This window comes from Diceros bicornis, chromosome 31 (genome assembly GCF_020826845.1).
Source record: "Diceros bicornis minor isolate mBicDic1 chromosome 31, mDicBic1.mat.cur, whole genome shotgun sequence".
Classification (NCBI taxonomy): domain Eukaryota; kingdom Metazoa; phylum Chordata; class Mammalia; order Perissodactyla; family Rhinocerotidae; genus Diceros; species Diceros bicornis.
Window position 1 is genome coordinate 18,324,570 of NC_080770.1, and position 17,060 is coordinate 18,341,629.

Here is a 17,060-nt window from a genome sequence, read left to right on the forward strand (position 1 = left end):
GTATTGTTACAGCCTAACGTGGGGCCTTCTGCTTGCTGCAAGACATGCGGATAGTCAAGAGACAAGGTGGTAGGAGCAAAATGACTTTTTTATTACAGCTTAATAGCAAGAGAGAAGATGGCCGACTCATGTCCAAAAGAACCAACTTAAGGGGGCACAAAATCTTACAGCAGTTATATAGGCCATTGGGTTATATAGAGAAGGTTAGGAATGTTGACCTTCTGGTGTTACTGACTGCGAGTGCCACACCAGATCTTTCAGTTTTCACTGATGATGGCTATCAGCATAGATTCTCTGTTCTGGGGTCATCACATTCCTAAGGAACTCAAAAAAATAAAGTTATCATCTTATCACAGCTGGGAGTTACATGCACAAGCAGGAGTCGTAAAATCTACAGAGCAGTTAGATCTCCTGGAGGGTGCATACCTAGCTGGGTTGGTTTGTCAGAGGTCATTCAAAGTTACAATAGAGCTTTTCTTTTCTACGATATGGCTTCCCTCATGTCAACCTTGTCTTGAGCCGGTATCAGTATCAGGGGAGTTGACACAAGTGCAAGATATAACAATAAATAAGGACAATGCTCCAAACAAGAAGAAGGCCTTCTCTCACCTGCTAGACTTGAAATATGTGGAGAGTTTCAAATGGAGCAGCATACGGAGAAGTGACCTGGGGAGAAGTAGGTTTTCAAGGGGGAACCAAGTTTCAGTTTAAGGAAAAGAGAATAAAATGATTGAAGCTGTTGGAGAGTTTGGTAATCTCAGAGCAAGAGCTACACAAGCTCCAACACATCAGAGGAATATTAGTACTAGAAAGAATAAGAGCCAGGAAAGGCAACAATTTGAGATCACTAGTTAGTGAGGCAATGGAAGAACACTTCAAAACATTGCAAAACAACAACCTTCTACAGTCATCAGTGTGATGGGACCACACACAGGTTTCTGCAGAGTAAGTCTCAATCTAAATACTATTAATACTTTTAAGAGATAAAATTGATTTAATACACAGTATAAGATAGACACTGTTCTAAACATTTGACATGGACAAAACTGTAGATTGCCTTTCCAAAATTGTCTTGATCTCTGGTTGATAGGGCAGTTCTTGCTTCTCTGAAAGGTGATCATTTCTATAAACTACAAATTGGTGTTAAGGAATCAAGGACTGGTTTAGTGAGTTATTCTGCTTCACCCGACACTAATAGTGAAACATGAAGAGGGCTTCAGCTCTCACCCTCAGTTTCCATATCTGAAAGTGAAGATGGTGGCTATATTGCCAATCTATAGTGTTGACGTAAAGATATTCTGAGATACAATATTGAAAAAAGAAAATCAAACATATATCTCTCTTCTGTTCAAGTAAAGGTCATGAAAAGCTGCTTCCATTTAATAAGCCAGAAACCTCCAGTTGGTATTTCTACAAACTCATCCTAGAATTTTTTTCTTTTCTTGATTTGCATTTGGATGTTTGAAGGTTCATGATAAATGTGTTTCCTGAATCACTTATGTATTTTTAATGCTATTATGCAGCTTTCAAAAAAAAGACTATCCACATTCCTAAGGATTTTTTTTCTCCCTTTAATTTACAAACACTACATAACAATCGAAGAAAAACTGGGAGTCATAGTAAGTAAGAGAACAAAATAAAATGAAAATTATCCTGAATATGTGGTATACAGACCATCATTATTCAAAAAATTTTTGTGACCTCTCATATTACTTCTTCTGGAATAAATATTTTTAATTTACTGCTTCCTCTTAATTAAAAATTTTCAAAGGAATTAGTATAATTTTTTTAAGTATTCTAAGAATTTAAAAAATTATTTTTATCTATGTTCAAATAACTCTCAATCTTTAATTTCTCTTATTAGAAATAGTTATGAAACAGATTACTCAGTTACATTAAATTTTAAATAAAATAGCATCTTTCTATATTTACAAATCTTCATAGAGTTTCATGCTTTGGAATTTCTGCCTAGAACAAACCACTTCATTCTGAAACCAGAAGTAACGTGAAGATTCTGCTTTGATTGTGTTCGACATAAGATGATGGTGGGTCAGAACCAGCTCCTAACATCTGCTTGATTATTGCCAGTGGAGACAAGAATACTCAGAATGTTTGCTCTGGAGGCTTTTAAAATACATATATAAAAAAATCTTTTAAATCTATTGCATGGCCAAAGGCAATCATTCAGCAGTGTCTGAGTTTATCCACTTGGGACTCACAGATGATGCAGAGCTTCAAGCCATTCTCTTTGGTGTATTCCTAGTGATCTATTTAGCTAGTGTCACGGGTAATCTTGGTTTGATTGTGCTGATCCAAATCAGTCCTCACCGTCACACACCCATGTATTTTTTTCTGAGCCATCTGGCTTTTGTTGATTTTTCTTTCACTTCACCTGTCACCCCAAACACGTTGGTGCATTTCCTGTGTGACATTAAAAGTATCACATTTTATGCATGTGCTGTTCAGGTGTGCTGCTTCATCACATTTGTAGTTTGTGAACTGTATTTGCTTGCAATTATGGCATATGATTGATATGTTGCCATCTGCAGCCCTTTGCTCTATGTCATTCTCATGCCTAGAAAACTCTGTTATCGAATAATTGCTAGCACATATGTTTATGGATTTGCTGTGGGTCTTGTCCAGACAGTGGCGATGTTCCACTTGTCTTTTTGTGGCTCCAACGTGCTCAACCACTTCTACTGTGATGATGTTCCCTTGGTTACTCTGGCTTGTTACGACACTCATATCAAAGAATTGATGTTGTTAATCATTGCTGGGTTCAATACCCTCTGCTCTCTACTGATTGTGATAATTTCTTATGTCTTCATCCTCTTCGTCATTCTGAGGATCCATTCTGCTGAAGGAAGACAGAAAGCTGTTTCTACCTGTGCTTCCCACCTGACTTCCATCACAATATTTTGTGGGACAATCATTTTTATGTATGTACTGCCCAATTCAAGCCATTCTCTAAATACAGATAAATTTGCTTCAGTGTTTTATGTGGTAGTGATTCCCATGTTAAACCCACTGATCTATAGCTTGAGAAATCAGGAGGTAAAAAATGCACTGAAAAGAGTTAAAGAAAGGTTGTGTTTGGCTATCAAATAACTGAAAGCTCATTGGACAGGGAGTGATCAGAGGACTGTGAGTTGTGTTTTATCTAGAGTCACAATGCTGAAAAATGATAGAGCCAAATTCCTTAAGCGCTCAAATTCACTCAGAATATGTCTCACCAGCTGTTTCATTCTCGGTGATTTCTATGTGAAAACGATTTTGTAAATTTTGAGTTGTTGAATTGTAAAAGGAGGGAGAAAGAGAGAGAGATCTGAATCCTGTTTGATCATGGTTTCTTCTTCATAATTAAAGAAAGAGAATTGGGAAATAGTGGCTTTACCTTAATTATGTATCATACTGAGAAATTTGGGTAGTACTGAAATCAATCAACATCTGGGATCTTCTACTTCAAGCTTGTTGCACAGATAATTTGAAAAACATGTCAAAGTTTAATAGCAAGGATTTTTGGTTTTAACACTCTGGGTAATTTCCCTAACACTCCACCTTCTGCATTCAGCTGGTAGGAGAGCACCAGCAGAGCTACCTGGACATGGAGCGTTTACTGACAGCAATTCTGTGTCAGTTTAGTCCCTTGGAGCCACTTCACACCGTTATAATTCATTGCCTAATCTACATAAATGTGTGGTTAGGAATATAGACTCTACATTCACTCAGTTTGGCAAACAATTTTAACTTTTCCAAGTAGCAGCTGTTGTCAGTGGTAAATTATTTCACGTTTCTGTATCTTGGTTTCCTCATCTGCAAAAGGCAATAATAGTTCCTTTCTCTTGGACTCATTGTGAGAATTAAATAAGATTACAGTTCCTAGCATATAACAAGCACCCAGAAATGTTGACTATTATACTTAATTATTAGCTTTATTATTAGATCCAAGATCCTTTTATTTGGTTTCAGGTAATGGGGTATGAGCCTTTTTAGAAACAGTTGGCAGCATGATATGCTTCATTTTAAAATCAACGAAATGAAAACATAAAGCTAAGCAGTTATTTTTTTGTGATCTTTAAAGAAATTTAGTGCTTTTAAATATCTCTTTGGGTGTGTTTATGATCACATTTTAAACTGACTCTTTTTAGGGTCTCTGTTACTGCTATTAAAATAATCATCTTTCTTCTTGAAAAAAAGAAGCGACTTTTGTTATCTTTACTAAATATTACATTATAAACCATGAATTTATCTAGTTCTAAACTTTTCAACATAAAAATAGAGCCAACATCTATTGAATGTTTTTCTGGGTGAGGTGCTGGGTAAAGTGCTTTAAGTGGACTGTCTGAGTTAACTTTCATAGCCCCTACTGAGATGGGTATTTAAAGAATAAGGAAATTCAAAACAGTTTGTGTCATTCATTAACACACCTGTAGCTGTTAACTGGAAAAAAATAAGATTTGAGTTCAATTTTGTCCAATTATAAAGCTTAATTTTTTAATGAGTACCTTAAATTTCCAACTATACAAATTATACAACACTGAGATTAAAAGAAAAATGAATGATGATCCACAAAAATGTCTGCCAAAAACTAGATTTAAATTAAATTTTTCATAAGTTAAAAAAATGATTGGAACGATATGTGAGCCTGAGCCTGGCACAGAAAGTGGATCCCCCATGTTGCTCACATAACCTGGAAAAGAAAGTAAAGGGAAAAATTACCACATATGGGGCAGAGGACCTTCTGCCTTTATCATCCCTTTGCCTATCGGTGACATTAACTTCAAATGTTTCTGAGAATCTCCCGTCTCCCCCCATAACCAGAATCACAGCTGTTTCTGTACAGTCTAATCGTATTTCACTTAGGCACTTTGATTTCACAGGGTCCCATTTGCTATTACAGTCATGTGTCTCTTAACAATAGAGATACTTCGTAAGAAATGTGTCGTTAGGTGATTTCATTGCTGTGGGAACAATGTAGAGTTACTTACACAACCCTAGATGGTACAGCCTACTACACAGCTAGGCTATATGGTGCTGATCTTCTGGGACCACCGTCATACATGCAGTCTGTCCTTGACCGAAATGTCATTATGGTATGCATGACTGTATATAACTACCTTGGTTTAAAACCTAAGGAAAGAACCTTAATACACACACGCGCGCACACACACACACACACACACACACACACTTTTCTCATCTATAAGTTGAGACTTTCTGGAGAAATTATCTCTAATTGTCCTCAACTTGTGTGGTTACTTATATAATATGATGCCAACACTCTATGCTTAATTTAATTACTTACAAACCAAATTGAGTGCCAAGAAGAAGGCCTGAGGAAAAACATGGTCTATAAATATGTAATTACTAATGGTGCTTCTTTGTAGATTACTTTCTAATATTACTTTGGTGAGTCAAAATATGTAGAAAAAATATGGACTCATCTGAACTAATACATAAATAAGAAATATAATTGAGAAAATATGAAGGAAATACAGGTAAGCATACAAAAAAGTCGAAACTAAATTCATCAGAGTACTTACATTCCAGATATATTACTGAAAATCTTATGCTTGTAAAACAAAGGATATTTTACTTAAATTAAAGTATGTTTTCAAGGAATTTTAAGTTCACATATTTTTAAATGATTCTTTTTTGAAGATAAAATGGATTAAGGACCATTTAATTTATCTATTTTGTAAATCTTGATTTTCACGTTTTAAACTTGAAAATGTGTGGCATTTCTTAGTATTGATAAGAGGACTAAATGAGTTGATACATGCTGAATACACAGAATTAGGCCAGGCAATGTCAAACATTCAATAAATGTCAGCTATTCTTACTCTTAGGCTTATTCTTATTCTTGTTACTGCAGAATTTTTTAGGACTGGGTGATGGTCTTTTATTCAACTAAAGCATTTAAAAACAAGTTATAGAGAAAGGGCAATTTTATTTTTAGAACAATTCTGTCTTCATTCAGTAAGCTGAAAAAAATTAAAGAGTACCTAAACTAAAGAAAACCTAAAACAAAGTCTAAAAGCTTTTAATATCAATATGCAAAGACAATTGCTTGGAATCTTATTCAAAGTAGACCACTAATCAGTTGTAGATACAAAAAAATTTACAGGAAAATATCTTCAGGATTGTCTATGTGACTGACAATAATGATAAGAAAGCCGATATTTACCAGCCTTATTATTATGTACCAACAATTATACCATGGTCCTTGTATGTAATTCTATCTAAATGCTCATATACCACTTTGTGAGATGAGCACTTTCTTTATTTTACAAGTAACTTGGGCTTTGTATGTGACAAAAATAGAAGTAGGAAACGTCCAATTTGGGGCCAAATCTTTCTGAAATCAGTCATGTTCTTCACTAATCTTGGATACTGACAAAGATGGATTAATTCCTACTTTTCTTTTTTCATCAGCCTCTTGATTCTATACCCAGATTAAAACAAAAAAAACAAGGAGAGAAGTCAAGATGGTGGCATAAGCAGACTCTGAATTCACCACCTCCCACAGACACAGCCAATTTACAACTACTCATGGAAAAATTCCGCCTGAGAGAGAACTGAAAACTGGATAAGAGGAACTCCTGCAACCAACGACAATCCTAATTGAGGTGGAAGAAGCAGAAACTCCCTTCTGGAGAGAAAAAACGCCCCCTTCACAAGCTACCAGTTTCACGACTGCCTGGGAGCAGCCCACAGGTCCGCAGCCCTCCCTGAAGGAGCGGGGCCCTGAGCTGGGGAGTGCTCCCCCTGTAGGCATTTTGTGGACCCAGAAAAATCGGGATGAGTGGCATAATATCTGACTTTGCCTGCTACTAAAAAATTGGGGAGTACCCCTAGAAAAGCTGGTTCACAAAGAAATTAAAACCGGCTCTTAAAGGGCCCATGCACAAACTCACGCGTTTCAGAAAGCAACTGAAAATCACCAGAAAGAAAGGTGCACAGTGCTTTGGTGAAAAGAGACTCACCTGATAGGCTCTGAGTGTATTGCAGTGAGAGGTGAGAGCTCTCCAGGGACTGGGACATTGGCGGCAGCCATTGTTGTGGCCTGGTGTGGGTGTGCTGACACAGACACCATTGGAGTTCTCCCTGGGGCCTACTAGTCCAGGTCTGCCCCACCCACTAGAGCACCGATTTAGATTTAATCCAGCTCACCCAGGGCAGGCAGCCCACCCTAGAGACTGGCCCCACCCAACAACAAGCCCTCAGGCAACTTGTGGGCCTGCATAGATTGGTGGCTGGATTCTCTGCAGCCTGGTGACTGAGCCCAATTCAGTGGGGCAGGGTGTGCACAAGGAGCGGGTGGAGAGTGTGGGCCAGTGGTGGAGTGTGTGTGGCTCTCGCTGTGGGGAGACTGGGTCCACTTCAGGAGGTCGGGGCACACACACAGGGCAGGACTGTGTTGACTGTGTGTGTGGACCTGTGGGCAGCAGGGCTTGTCAGCTGGAGAAGACTTGTGCTTCTCAAAGACTCACGTAGGGGGTTTGCCCCATCTTCCAAAGCTGAAACAATTGGGTGCTCCCGTGCCTGAGGCCAGCCCCACCCAGCAGCAATCCTCAGAGAGCTGACAAGAGACCTAAAGGCTGGAGGCTTATAACATTTGTAAGCCCCTGAGCCTAACAACCTGCCACGCTGGGGGACTACTCACTTAAAAGAAATGCTGCAACACAAATGTGGTATTAGAACTTGCAGCCAGATGTGCTGGGATTCCCCACATCCAATAAAGAGACTGAAGGGCCCACAATGACTACAAGCAGCTGAGCATTACAACAGCTGGCCAGGAACATAACTCAGCCTCCCTGGGTTCCTACAGGGAGAGCAAACAGGCTACAACAGAAGGACACACGTAGCCCACATAGGGGTCACCCTTGGAACATTGAGAACTGAGGGAAGCACACTGCAGGCCTCCTAAGCCATCACTTACATAAGGTCACCTATCCAAGAGCAGGAGACACAGTTGACCTACCTAATACAAAGACACAAGCACAAGGAATGAGGCAAAATGAGGAGGCAAAGGAATACATTCCAAGTAATGGAACAGGAATAAAACCAAATAAAGGAATTAAGTGAAACAGAAAGGAGCAACCTACCTGACAGAGAGTTCAAACAAAGAGTGTCTAGGATGCTGACTGATCTGGGGAGAAGAATAGATGAACTCAGTGAGAATGTCAACAAAGAAATGGAAGATATAAAAAAGAACCAATCAGAAATGAAGAATACAATACTGGAAATGAAAAATTCCCTAGAAGGACTCAAAAGCAGAGTAGAGGATACAGAAGAATGGATCTGTGAGCTAGATGAAAGACTAGAAGAAATTACCCAAGCTGAACAGGTAAAAGAAAAAAGAATTAAAAAGAGTGAGGACAGTCTAAGGGACCTCTGGGACAACATCAAGTGCACTAACATCCGTGTTATAGGTGTCCTGGAAGGAGAAGAGTGAGACAAAGGGGCAGAGAATCTATTTCAAGAAATAATAGATGAAAACTTCCCTAACCTAAGGAAGGAAACAGACATCCAGATACAGGAAGTACAGAGAGCACCAAACAAGATAAACCAAAAGAGGCCCACACTAAGACACATCACAATCAAAATGTCCAGAATTAAAGATAAAGAGAGAATCCTAAAAGCCACAAGAGAAAGACAAGTTACATGCAAAGGAAACCCCATAAGGCTATCAGCTGACTTCTCAGCAGAAACGTTACAGGCTAGAAGAGAGTGGCACGATATATTTAAAGTGCTAAAAGGAAAAAACTTACAGCCAAGAATACTCTACCTGACAAGGTTATCATTCAGATTGGAAGGAGAGATCAAAAGCTTCTCAGACAAGCAAAAATTAAAGGAGTTTGTCACCAAGAAAGCAGTGCTACGAGAAATGTTAAAGGGACTGATTTAAGGGGAAAAGAGACCACAGATAGGTAAAATTATCCAGTTCCATGATAAGAGAGTTATGGATCCAAATGTACAAAAAAGAGGTTAGATATAATACCAAAAACATAAAATGAGGGAAGAGGAGAGTTAAAGAGTAGAGCTTTCAGACACAGGTCAAACTAAAGAGACCATCAATTCTGTATAGAAGGAGAAAGAAACAGAGAACTAGAAAACACTAAGAAAAAAAAAAGATTAAAAAATGGCAGTAAGTACGTACTTATCAATAGCTACTTTAAACATCAATGGACTAAATGCTCCAATTAAAAGGCATAGGGTGGCTGATTGGATAAAACAACAAGACCCATATATATGCTGCATACAAGAGACACACTTCATACCTAAAGACACTCACAAACTGAAAGTGAAGGGATGGAAAAAGACACTCCACGCAAATGGCAATGAAAAGAAAGCTGGGGTAGCAATACTCGTATTAGACAAAATAGACTTTAAAACAAAAACTGTAAAAAGAGACAAAGAAAGACATTACATAATGATCAAAGGAACAATCCAAAAAGAGGAGATAACACTTGTAAATATCTATGCACCCAATGTAGGAGCACCTAAATATATAAAGCAATTATTAACAGACATAAAAAGAGAAATAGACAGTAATGCAATAATAGTAGGGGACTTTAACACTCCACTTACACCAAAAGATAGATCATCCAAACAGAAGATTAATAAGGAAATCTTGGCCTTAAATGACACACTAGAACAGATGAACCTAGCAGACATACACAGAGCATTCCATCCAAAAACTGAAGAATACACGTTCTTTTCAAGTGCACATGGAACATTCTCCAGGATTGATCACATATTAGGCCACAAAACAAGTCTCTATAAATTTAAGAAGATTGAAATAATATCAAGCACCTTTTCTGACGACAACGCTATGGAACTAGAAATCAACTATAGGAAGAAAATCAGAAAAACCACAAATACTTGGAGATTAAACAAAATACTATGGAACAACGATTGGGTCAATGAGGAAATCAAAGGAGAAATAAAAAAAAACTTGGAGACAAATGAAAATGAAAATACGACATGCCAGAATTTATGGGATACAGCAAAAGCGGTTCTAAGAGTGAAGTTTATAGCAATATAGGCCTATCTCAACAAAAAAGAAAAATCTCAGATAAACAATCTAACAATGCACCTAAAGGAACTGGAAAAAAAAGAACAAACAAAGCCCAAAATCAGTAGAAGAAGAGAAATAATAAAAACCAGAGCGGAAATAAATGAAACAGAGACTAAAAAAAAATTAATAAAACCAAAAGCTGGTTCTTGGAAAAGATCAACAAAATTGACAAAGCTTTAGCTAGACTCAACAAGAAAAAAAGAGAGAAGGCTCAAATAAGTAAAATCAGAAATGAAAGAGGAGAAATTACAGCCGACATCTCAGAAATACAAAAGATTATAAGAGAATACTATGAATAGCTATATGCCAACAAATTTGACAATCTGGAAGAAATGGATAAATTCTTAGAATCATACAACCTTCCAAAACTGGATCAAGAAGAAGTAGAGAATTTGAATAGAACAATCACCAGTAAGAGGATCGAAACAGTAATCAAAAACCTCCCCAAAAATAAAAGTCCAGGACCAGACGGCTTCCTTGGTCTATTCTACCAAACGTTCAAAAAAGACTTAATACCTATCCTTCTCAAACTATTCCAAAAAATTGAGGAGGGGGGGAAGCTCCCTAACTCATTCTACTAAGTTGACATTACCCTGATACCAAAACCAGACAAGGAAAACACAAAAAAAGAAAATTACAGGCCAATATCACTGATGAACATCGATGCAAAACTCCTCAACAAAATATTAACAAATCGCATACAACAATACATTAAAAAGATTATACACCATGATCAAGTGGGATTTATTCCAGGTATGCAGGGATGGTTTAACATTTGCGAATCAATCAACATGATGTACCACATTAATAAAATGAAGAATAAAAATCACATGATCATCTCAATAGATGCAGAGAAAGCATTTGACAAGATACAGCATCCATTTATGATAAAAACTCTGAATAAAATGGGTATAGAAGGAAAGTACCTCAACATAATAAAGGCCATATATGACAAACCCACAGCTAATATCATCCTCAATGGTGAAAAACTGAAAGCTATCCCTCTAAGAACAGGAACCAGACAAGGATGCCCACTCTCACCACTCCTATTTAACATAGTATTGGAAGTCCTAGCCAGAGCCATCAGGCAAGAAAAAGAAATGAAAGGGATCCAAATTGGAAAGGAAGAAGTGAAACTGTCACTATTTGCAGATGACATGATTTTATATATAGAAAACCCTAAAGAATCCACCAGAAAACTTTTAGAAGTAATAAATGAATACGGTAAAGTTGCAGGATACAAAATCAACATACGAAAATCAGTTGCATTTCTATACTCTAACAATGAACTAGCAGAAAGAGAAATTAAGAATACAATCCCATTTAGAATTGCAACAAAAAGAATAAAATACCTGGGAATAAACTTAACCAAAGAGGTGAAAGATCTGTACACCGAAAACTATAAAACCCCTCTGAAAGAAATTGAAGAAGACACAAAGAAATGGAAAGATATCCCATGCCCTTGGATTGGAAGAATTAACATAGTTAATATGTCCATACTTCCTAAAGGCATCTACAGATTCAATGCAATCCCTATCAAAGTTCCAACAACATTTTTCACAGAAATAGTACAAAGAATCCTAAAATTTATATGGAACAACAAAAGACCCCGAATAGCTAAAGGAATCCTGAGAAAAAAGAACAAAGCTGGAGGTATCACACTCCCTGATTTCAAAATATACTACAAAGCTATAGTAACCAAAACAGCATGGTACTGGCACAAAAACAGACACAGAGATCAATGGAATAGAATCAAAAGTCCAGAAATAAACCCACACATCTATGGGCAGCTAATCTTCAACAAAGGAGCCAAGAACATACAATGAAGAAAAGAAAGTCTCTTCAACAACTGCTGTTGGGAAAACTGGATAGCCACATGCAAAAAAATCAAAGTAGACCCTTACCTTATACCATACGCAAAAATTAACTCAAAGTGGATTAAAGACTTGAATGTAGGACCTGAAAAACTATGAAACTTTTGGAAGAAAACATAGGCAGTACGCTCTTTAACATCAGTCTTAGCAACATGTTTTCAAGCACCATGTCTGACCAGGCAAGAGAAACAATAGAAAAAATAAACAAATGGGACTACATCAAACTAAAACCTTCTGCACAGCAAAGGAAACCATCAACAAAATGAAAAGACAACCTAACAATTGGGAGAAGATATTTGCAAACCATGTATCTGATAAGGGGTTAATCTCCAAAATATATAAAGAACTCATGCATCTCAACAACAAAACAACTAACAACCCAATTAAACAATGGGCAAAAGACCTGAGTAGATATTTCTCCAAAGAAGATGTACATATGGCCAACAGACACATGAAAAGATGTTCAACATCATTAACTATCAGAGAAATGCAAATCAAAACTACAATGAGATATCACCTCACGCCCGTCAGAATGGCTATAATTAATAAGACAGGAAACAACAAGTGTTGGAGAGGATGTGGAGATAAGGGAACACTCATGCACTGCTGGTGGGAGTGCAAACTGGTGCAGCCACTGTGGAAAACAGTATGGAGATTCCTCAAAAAATTAACGATAGAACTACCATATGATCCAGGTATTCCACTGCTGGGTATTTAACCCCAGAACTTGAAAACACCAATGCGTAAAGCTACATGCACCTCTGTGTTCATTGTTGCGTTATTCACAATAGCCAAGACTTGGAAGCAACCTAAGTGCCCATCGAGGGATGAATGGATAAAGAAGATGTGGTATATACACACAATGGAATACTACTCAGCCATAAGAAACAATGAAATCCAGCCATTTGTGACAACATGGATGGACAATGAAGGTATTAAGCAAAGTGAAATAAGTCAGAGGGAGAAGGTGAAATACCGTATGATCTCCCTCATTAAGTAGTAGATAATAACAAACAAACACATAGAGACAGAGATTGAATTGGTGGTTACCAGAGGGGAAGAGGGATGGAGGAGGGTGAAAGGGATAATTCGGCAGATGTCTATGGTGAGGGATTGTAATTAGTATTTGGGTGGTGAACATGATGTAATCTATGCAGAAATATAAGTATAATGATGTACACCTGAAATTTATGCAATGTTATAAACCAATGTTACTGCAATAAACAAAAATTAAAGTTAAAAAATAAATAAATAAATAAGATTGACATGCACACTTGGGGAAAAAAAAAAAGCAAACAAACCATTATGGAGACCGCAGAAGGAGGAGTGAAGATACAAATATTTTATTTAGGTGTACCTGAAGACAAATGAGGGATGTCTTGAGTGAGGGACTGGTGTTTCTAGAGATGAGCCCAGTCACCGAGAGCAATTGCTGGAGTCCACTTCTAGAGGCTGCACAGATATGGGCCGCATCTGCCCAAGAAGAAGCTGAGTGACGTGTCTATCGAGCACACTTGAATGTCTTAGTTCCCTTCCCTGAGAAAAGCCTAGTTTACCTTATAAAGTGATTACTAATATTAAGGAATCAAAATTGTGTAAAGACATGAAAACTTCAATTCAATTAGTGTTTAAGCATTGCTGCTGTAAATCATTTCGTGAAGCAGAAAGGTGCAGTGAAACCCCAGAAAAGCAGTGTCCTCAGGTGAGGTGTCAAGATTCTATAGGTCTGATTTCTTTACCTGTAAAAAGAGAGACTGTCTATGATGCTTCTATACATCTTATATGTGATACGTAAGGATACGTGTGTGTATTTATCCTCATAAACATACACTCAAAAGATAAAGAGTGGTGAATAGAAACACCATGTTTCTCTCAAACCTGCCTTAAAAATCTGAGAATGCATTCAACTCACAAGATTCTCAAAGCACCTCATAGAACATATCTGAGTTATTTACAAATGAAGTGCAAAGAGAAAAAGACCACCCTGCATTACAAACTTCAAACTGTATTGTATATAATGACTGCCACTATCACAATTTCCTTCTAAAATAAAGATAATAAGGTAAAATAATAAGATAATACTAAATCACTAATTTAATTACTTTTTATGAAGTATCAAAATAATAAAAGCATATCAAATCACTAGTTTTTAAATTTCATGTCATGATCCTATAAGGGTGATTCAATAAATAGCAGACACAGACAAATGATATTATAACATAAGATTATTTCTATTTGAACAAATATGCAGATACATTGATCTTATTCATTTAATAACACAAATTCTTATACAAATGTCTTTCAATTTTCTTTAAAAATCTGATCATGACACATTTAAGTCTAGATAATCTATAACACCCTTTATTCTTAACACTCATAGCATTAAGAAAATAAAATTCAAACAAACTTGAATTTGCATTTAGAATTTTCATATTAATAGTTATGTGACTTTAGACAATTTATAAATAATTGGGGCCCAGAGGTAAAACCTCACACATCTCTTAGGTTTGTTTGATTGTATTAAGCAGGACTACTTATTTAAGTACCTGGCAGATAGTAGAAACCTAACTAGGCTTTGTCCTCTTACTTTGAGGCTGATAAACCTTTGAGAGATCAATGAATTAATCTTTAATTATATATAACAAACACACAGCACTTACTATCACAGGTTATTGTTCTAACCATTTTATAGATCTTAACCTATTTAGTCTTTAAAACAAACTGATAAAGTGGGTCCTATTATTTTGCAGAATTGGGAAGAGGGTCACACAGAGTTCAGGTCAATTGTCCAGGGTTGCCCAGCTAATAGAGGAAGGAGATAGAATTCAAATTCAGGCCTTCTTAGTTACAGAGTCCTAAATTCCAATAAAAACATAGTGCTGCCTTTGCTTGAGATACACACATGTGTGTATGGGAGTGTATTTGAACATAATTTCCGTGGTCTGTAAAGGCTGTAATGGCCTGAATGGGACTCTGAGTCACACTGACTTTCCAGGACTGGCTTGGGTCCTTGTAGAATGTATCAGGGTCTGTTGGAGTAACAGGCACATTTTCAGACTATTGGAAAGAATTACAAGAAATGTCAGCAACAGAAAGCTTGATTCATTTCCCTTCTTGTATTTAATAAAGCATTTATTGTTATTTTCTTAATTTTAATATCTTTAAGATTTCACAACCTTTGTCCAAGGCTTTCTCTGAGGCATCTTTCACCTCTTTGTTTCTTAGACTATAGATTAAGGGGTTCAACATGGGGATCACCACTGTGTAAAATACAGATGCCATCTTGTCTGTATCCAGGGAGTGGTTTGATTTGGGCTGTAGGTACATAAAGATGAGTGTGCCATAGAAAATAGTGACAGCCACCATATGGGAGCCACAGGTAGAGATGGCCCTGCGTCGCCCCTGGATAGAGCGGATCCTTAGGATGGCGGCAATAATAAAGATGTAGGAAGTGAGGACAATGGAAGAGGAACAGATCATATCAAAACCAGCAAAGACAAAGATCAGAATTTCCTTCATGTGTGTGTCTGAGCAGGACAGAGCCAAGAGAGGGAGGTCATCACAATAGAAATGGTTGATTACGTTGGGGCCACAGTAAGTTAGACGGAAGGTGATAATGGTATGGAATAGTGCAACCAGACAGCTGTATATATATGGAACTGCCACTAATTGAACGCAGACTCTTTTTGACATCAGTGTTGAATAATGCAAGGGACTACAGATGGCTACATAGCGGTCATAGGCCATGGAAGATAAAAGAAAACACTCAGTGATCATGAAGGTGAGAAAACAGCCCAGTTGTGTTGCACAAGCATGGAAAGAAATAGTGTTGTGTTTCACAACAAAATTCACCATCATTTTTGGCGTGATGGCAGAGGAGTAACAAAGGTCAACAAAGGCCAAGTGGCTGAGGAAATAGTACATCGGTGTGTGAAGTCGAGCATCAACCGTGATTAAGGTAATCAGTCCAAGGTTGCCCAGCACCGTGACCACATAGATGGCTAAAAACACCACAAAGCAAGGGGCTTGAAGCTCTGGCCAGTCTGTAATTCCCTTGAGAATGAATTCAGTGACATAAGTGATATTAACTTCAGCCATTTATTCTGGTAGATTTTATGGATTTTACTGCAGTTGAAGAATAAAAATGACACTTGTCATGTCCTCTGCCAGTGTTGGGGGAAGGTGATCACTGGTGTTTTATCACCTTGAATCATGCTACCATGTGGGCAAAAAGTGCACCTTAGCTCTCTAATGACATGCCATTCTCGCCCCAGGGAAAGTAGTCTTTTACTCTCAAAATAGTCTTCTTAACAGTTATTTTCCTTTGTAATTTTAGAAAATATGAGAGGATGCTGGTTAAAAGTTAATATTATCTGAAAGAAACCACTTGAGACAACCAACACTAATATTTTAGTGTTTTTGCCACCATTATCTTTTCTATGCATGCATAAATATGGCAGCGCAAATATATATAATTCATCAATAAAACTAAATTTATATCCACGTTTTTCAATTGTGTGCATGTTCCCACAGACTTAAAAAAAATTAAAATGATCTACTATGACTCACATTCACTTTCTTATATCCCTTCTCCTACTTATATAGAATAAATGCTTATTATTCATTTATTGCTTATTTTCAGAAGGGAAAACATACAATTTTATTTGCATACAAATTAAAGAGATGATTTTTCAAATTCAACATTCACCACATTTTGAAGTTTATTGCCCAAAGAGTTGACATTAAGTAGTTTATCAGATAACTTACCACTCTAAACTACATGTAGATAAACATCTTTCCCCATAAATATGTGTCAATATATTTCAAGGGCTTAAAATATCCAAAGCACTTACTGGAGTAGGTTTCACTTTTTAGCACTATATCCTGAGGAACCATTCAGTAGTAAACAAAGTTTTGTGAAACGTATACGTATAGGTAGGTAGAGTTCTTGATGTGTGTTTCAGAATAAGTGTAATTATTTGTGTGTCCACCAAAGAGGCAGGATGTATGTCTGAAAAAGAGGACCAGTCTCATTAAACCCAATATTAGCCTATTTGAATTTTATTTTTTTCTCTCGGCTTTATTTTCCACAAAGTTGAACC

General features: G+C 37.1%; 1 protein-coding gene and 1 pseudogene across 1 annotated transcript; one reads left to right on the forward strand and one right to left on the reverse strand.

The window, feature by feature from the left end:
• Window positions 1–2,166: 2,166 nt before the first annotated feature.
• On the forward strand, window positions 2,167–3,108 carry LOC131395655 (olfactory receptor 5AL1-like; annotated as a pseudogene).
• An 11,988-nt stretch (window positions 3,109–15,096) lies between these two features.
• LOC131395656 (olfactory receptor 8U3) lies at window positions 15,097–16,056 on the reverse strand. Its single transcript, XM_058527506.1, has one exon. The coding sequence runs from the start codon at window positions 16,054–16,056 to the stop codon at window positions 15,097–15,099; it is 960 nt and encodes a 319-aa protein (XP_058383489.1).
• Between the last annotated feature and the right edge of the window lie 1,004 nt (window positions 16,057–17,060).

What these genes read in the sequence shown, in the direction of transcription:
- LOC131395656 (XM_058527506.1), bottom strand. Translation starts at nt 16,056, where the DNA reads ATGGCTGAAGTTAATATCACTTATGTCACTGAATTCATTCTCAAGGGA.